The sequence below is a fragment of the Suncus etruscus genome, chromosome 7 (assembly GCF_024139225.1).
Source record: "Suncus etruscus isolate mSunEtr1 chromosome 7, mSunEtr1.pri.cur, whole genome shotgun sequence".
NCBI lineage: Eukaryota > Metazoa > Chordata > Mammalia > Eulipotyphla > Soricidae > Suncus > Suncus etruscus.
Window position 1 is genome coordinate 5,001,678 of NC_064854.1, and position 6,166 is coordinate 5,007,843.

The 6,166-nt window shown below is 39.1% G+C and overlaps 1 protein-coding gene across 1 annotated transcript; it reads left to right on the top strand.

Moving 5' to 3' along the window:
• Positions 1-1,490: 1,490 nt before the first annotated feature.
• Positions 1,491-3,488, top strand: FIGNL1 (fidgetin like 1). Its single transcript, XM_049777487.1, has one exon. The coding sequence runs from the start codon at positions 1,491-1,493 to the stop codon at positions 3,486-3,488; it is 1,998 nt and encodes a 665-aa protein (XP_049633444.1).
• The last annotated feature ends 2,678 nt before the right edge of the window (positions 3,489-6,166 follow it).

Sequence of the window (6,166 nt, forward strand, 5' to 3'; positions counted from 1 at the left end):
AGAGGCCATTAAAATAACAGAAGAAATGTATTATAAAACATGAATTTCTCTTCTAAGAACCTTGTTCACAAATTTCTTATTTCATAACAATTCCAACTTCAGTTCTAATGTAAAATTAGTTCTGCAGCAACCTGTATTGAATGCTCATTCACTAAGTAAATCTTAGAAATCTGATGTTTATTTGATAGCTGTTCATAGTAATCCTCATACTGCTGTCGTTTCTAGTAGGGTTATATTTTTACACTGAAGCATGCAGCAAGAACTGAAATTGCCGTTACGAATTCTGACTTCATTGCCACGGGGCTGTGAGCTCAAGTACGTTCCTTAACTGCATCTGCTTTTCATGTTTGTGTACTGCTTTTCAAAGTATTCATTATTTGACTTCATTCATAATGGACTTTTTTTTCACTTTGCAGATCAGAAAACTGAAGACTTGTTGATAATAAAGGTTTGCTTACATTTTTCTAGATGTTTTTCCCACTGTCGAGAACTTCTCTTGAACACATAGTTCTTCTTCACTTCCCGAACATTTCTCTTAAATTTCTTTCAATTAAAAACTATGTTGCTTTGCTAAAAATAACATTTAAAGGGCCCGGAGAGATAGCACAGCGATGTTTGCCTTGCAAGCAGCCGATCCAGGACCTAAGGTGGTTGGTTCGAATCCCGGTGTCCCATATGGTCCCCCGTGCCTGCCAGGAGCTATTTCTGAGCAGACAGCCAGGAGTAAGTAACCCCTGAGCATCGCCGGGTGTGGCCCTAAAACCAAAAAAAAAAAAAAAAAATAACATTTAAAAAAGCATCTAATATTTCTTAGACTAGAAATAAACCCTTGGCGTGGTTTATTTTATTGTCTCTTATTCTGTTGTTCTGCCATTACCTTTGAAAAGCTTTTGTAGGGATAATGCAGTTTAACCTCTACCAAATATTAAGTTGGTTGAAGTCTTTCATATCCTCAGTTATCAAAAACTGTTTACTAGATAATTTCCATGTTAATTTTATATCTCTAAAAGCTTGTTATAAAGATATAGTAAGCGTTTGGATGAACATATATTTAGAGTATATAGTTTGTATGTGCCAAGCCTGGTTCTGTCCCTGGCACTAGCTGATTTCCTAGACTCGTTTGAGTCCCTCATGTACTTCAGGCCATGATCCTGAAGGCCCCAGACTGCTGGGGTGGCCTGGGTAACCCAGTTAATTCTCTATCATAGAGACCAAGCAGTATTGCTTTCTTGGATCATTGCAGTGAATCAGCAGCCTGAGAATCATGGTGGGGTCTCCACACCCTTTGGCACCTCTTCTCTTCCAAACAGTTACATTTAGCAGGAGATACAGCTCAGTGGTAAACCATGTGTGTCCTGTGTATGAGGCTCTGTGCCCAATATCCACCATTCCTCCACATAAACTGTAAAAACCGTATGTTTAAAATATGATATTTTTGTTTGCTTAATATTGATTCTTTTTAAACTGTCATTTATCATAGGCCCTCTACAATGCAGACCTCCAATTCTAGATCTGTGCACCTCAGTGAATGGCAGAAAAACTACTTTATAGTCACATCTGACACGTGCACACCTGGACAGAAGGCGGATGCATACCGATCACAGATACTACAGATTCAGTATGCGTGGGCAGACTCTCAGATCTCCCAGGCCTGCGCGTCCACGCTTTTCAAGAAATACGCAGAGAAGTACTCCACTATTATTGATTCTGACAATGTCAAAACTGGTTTGAATAACTATGCAGAAAACGTTTTATCTCTGGCCAGATCTCAGCAAACTGATAGTGAAAAGTGGCAGTCTGGATTGTCGATCAATAATGTCTTCAAAATGAAGACTGTGCAGGAAATGATGCAGGCTGGCAGAAAATGTGAAGGGGATTTGCTGGCATCTTCTGACCCCTCAGCAGTGATCCATAAAGAGACTGCTCAATTAGATCTTAAGTTTAATGTTTGTGGTAGTACAGGGGAGAATAGTCCAATATGTAACTCAGTTCAGTATACAAATAAGATCCAAGGTCTCCCAGGTCCTCAGAATGCCCAGCTACCTACTCTGACGGACACCATTAAGACATGTTCTCTAGTTCCAAATGAACCACCTACTGCCAAATTCCATGCCACACCACTCTTTGGAAATGCTAGAAAGGAAAATAAGAGCTCTTCAAAAGCCAGCGTAGGCCTTGGTATGTTCTTACCTAGCCAGTCTTGTCTTCCTTTGGATTGTGAAGATTCACAGAAAAGAAAAGGTTTCTATGGCTCCGGCATCATTGATACACGCTCTACCCCGATGCCTAATGCTCCCAGTAAAACAGTAGATAACAACCCAAGGGAGGAGAGCAGCCTGCCCACTTTTAAAACTGCCAAAGAACAGTTATGGGTAGATGAGCAGAAAAAATACCACCAACCCCAGCGTGCAGCAGGGTCTTCATATGGTGGGATAAAGAAATCTCTAGGAGCAAGTCGATCCCGAGGAATATTTGGAAAGTTTGTGCCTCCAATACCTAAGCAAGATGGGGGAGAGCAGAATGGAGAAATGCAGCGTAAGTCTTACGGCACCGGATCTGCAGAATCAGCACCCCCCATTGATGGGCGTCTGAAGAACATGGAACCAAGGATGGTCGACCTTATTATGAGTGAGATTGTGGATCACGGCCCTCCGGTAAATTGGGAAGACATAGCAGGGGTGGAATTTGCCAAAGCCACTATAAAGGAGATAGTCGTGTGGCCTATGTTGAGGCCGGATATTTTCACTGGTTTGCGAGGACCCCCCAAAGGGATCCTGCTCTTTGGTCCCCCCGGGACTGGCAAGACTCTCATTGGCAAGTGCATTGCTAGTCAGTCTGGTGCAACGTTCTTCAGCATCTCTGCATCATCCTTGACTTCGAAATGGGTAGGCGAGGGGGAGAAGATGGTCCGGGCATTGTTTGCCGTTGCCAGGTGCCAGCAACCATCTGTGATCTTTATTGATGAAATCGATTCCTTGTTGTCTCAACGAGGAGATGGTGAACACGAATCTTCTAGAAGGATTAAAACCGAATTTTTAGTTCAGTTAGATGGAGCCACCACATCTTCTGAAGATCGTATTTTAGTAGTCGGAGCAACTAATCGGCCACAAGAAATCGATGAGGCTGCCCGGAGAAGGTTGGTGAAAAGACTTTATATTCCCCTTCCAGAAGCTTCAGCCCGGAAGCAGATAGTGATTAATCTGATGTCTAAGGAGCCGTGCTGTCTCAGGGAAGAGGAGATTGAGCTGGTCGTGCAGCAGTCTGAAGGGTTCTCGGGGGCTGACATGACGCAGCTGTGCCGAGAGGCCTCCCTTGGTCCCATTCGAAGCTTGCAGATTGCCGACATTGCCACGGTCACACCAGATCAAGTCCGGCCAATAGCTTATATTGATTTTGAAAATGCTTTTAGAACTGTGCGGCCATCTGTGTCCTCAAAAGATTTAGAGCTTTTTGAAAATTGGAACAAAACTTATGGCTGTGGGAAGTAAATTGGGATACTTGAAATGAAAAGATGTCATCTAGGTGCAGTTTTTTCAAAGCATTTGAACAAAAAAAAAATTCCACTTCCTGTGTACTCTCAATTCTATTACCTCATCTGATACAATAGAACAAAAGGTTAAATATTGCAGTTAACTTATCCTGTTAATAAAAGCTTATTTTCCAGTTATCTAGTAATCTACTCACGCAGTGAGAAATATTCTTGTATGAAACTTTTTCTACATGTAGAAAGTAAACATCTCAAATGTATATTTAACAGAATCATTTATATATGAAGCTCTAGTGGATCTATTTATATTTCATTGAAGAGTTTTTTGTAAATACCATATTCTTTGTACTTGAGCTGGAATAAATTTGTCTTAAAACCAGGAGTGAAAGTTCCTGTTCTTACTTTATTCTAGCATTTAATAGTTCTTCCCTAAACAAGGCTAATAAAGTGTTTCCAGAAATAGGGTAATTTAATATTAAGCAAAGCACAGAACTGAAAGGTGATGAGTATCATTTGTTCTAAGGGGAAGTGATGTTTAAAACTAATTGTCATCACAACCTGCATTTCAAAAATAGATGTTTTCATATTTTATACTGGTTATTTTTGTTTTGAAGCCATTGCATTTTTCAAGTATTTTATACAGGACTTCCTTTTTGTAGTCTGCTCATTTTTTAAAATACTTCCCACCTTATCACTTGTCTCTCTTCCTTTTTAAAAGTGCCTGTATTTCAGTTGTGTGGACGGACTGAATCCTCTGGGCATTTAAGGCAAGCCATGAGGTCCACCAATTACCTCCCCTTCATTAGCATTCCCCTACCAGTCTACCTATAAGAGGGTGGGGGAGGTACCTTACATTTTCTTCCAGTATTTTATATCTCCTTTCTTTTTGACTTTTTTTTTTTTTTAAGCTCTGCTGGCTTGTAATTTGTCTTCAGGTTTATCTATGCGATTCTCCTCCTGTAATTCTATTATGGCTTACTAACATGTCTTTTAGTTCCTTCTGTTCCATTTGTATGGATTCTCTCAGAGTTCTTTGAATGGTTGAATTGTTCATCTCTAGATTTCTTAATTTCACAAGCTAGTGACTCTGATTTTCATTGCTAAAACATGAGGTATTGATTTCAGGTCCTCATACTTAAGGCTCAGGCATTTGGGTGGACTTTTAAATTTGCCAGGATTTCTCTCCATGTCCCCAACTGTACGTGTCTTCCTTAACTTCCCCGTTGATCTTTAAATTTAGTGTTTTAGGATGCTGGAGTGTCAGGGTGTTCAAGAAAGTGATCTATGGAACTGTTTATATGAAAGGTGGCTCGAGGTCTGTCTTCTTTAGAGGTAAGTTTTCTAAACAAGCAAGATTACATGTATATGATAAAAATACTGCAAACTAGTTCATTGGTTTGGTCAGCTGGTTTTTGAGCTATATAAATTTTAAGAGAAAGAAGTTAGATCCAGTCTGCCAGGAACTATATGATACAAATTGAAATGACTTCATGCGCATGCACTAGCATCCACATAGTTTCAAAAAAGGAGGGTTGATGGGAAGAACAGGACAATCAGGAGGATTGGAGCTGGACCTCCAGAAGGAGGCTGAGGAACTCTAAATACAGCCCTGATCACATTTGGTGGGAGGGATTAGGACAGTTTTCCTGTTTCTGCCCAGACACAGACGTGACTGGCCACCTGGGGCAGATGATCCAGAGTGGCCAGATTTGTACTTTTATTTATTTATTTTTTGTTTTGTTTTTTTGGGCCATACCCATTAGATGCTCAGGGGTTACTCCTGGCTTTGGGGACCATATGGGACGCCAGGGGATCGAACCGAGGTCCTTTCTTGGCTAGCGCTTGCAAGGCAGACACCTTACCTCTAGTGCCACCTCGCTGGCCCCATTTTTAATATTTGTATTATCTATATTATATACCTATGTAGGTATCTATTATATACCTAATTATAATTTACATATTATTTTATTAAATTTTTTTACTAATAGATTTATTGAAAGTCTCTCTAGGCAAATATTTTGGAAGTAAAAAATGGAAAAATAAGCAAATAGTAACAGCATGACTCTTGGCCAGATTCAGTCTTGCTATAGTTGCAATGGGTTTTCACTTTTGAAAAGATGAAAAATTTTTTTAATTACTTGAAGGTAAATTATATTTTGCTTATGACCTTCTATTATAAATGTTTCTCATCCTGAGATTTTAGAAAGAAATAACCACAAGGTTATTTATACCTTCAAGATATAAAGACCTTAAAGATTAAACTACTAATGCCATAGAGGTTTTAAAATTTTGAAGACACATATATTATGAAATGTTAAAGAAATTATGCACTAGCTTACCAAAGCTATTATTTGTATCAACCTTTTCTTTTTAATATTAGGTTTAAATTTTTTTCTCTTCTCATTCAGTTTCTTCTCTCTGTCCATTTTTTCCCCTTTATTAAATTAATTTTTTATTTTTAATTATGAGAACAGTGATGCAAAGAGGACAAGGTAAAGTTACAGTGGAAGGACAATCGCCCATAAACATAACATAAACAGAGTTCTCAGAAGAAATCCCCTTGCTGATGCCTAAATATTGAACTTACAGTCAAAGAACATTAAAAAAAATAAGGCAGAACCCATGTACAATTACTTTGTCCACAAGTCCCCAGATTGTAGTACATTATAACATTTCTTA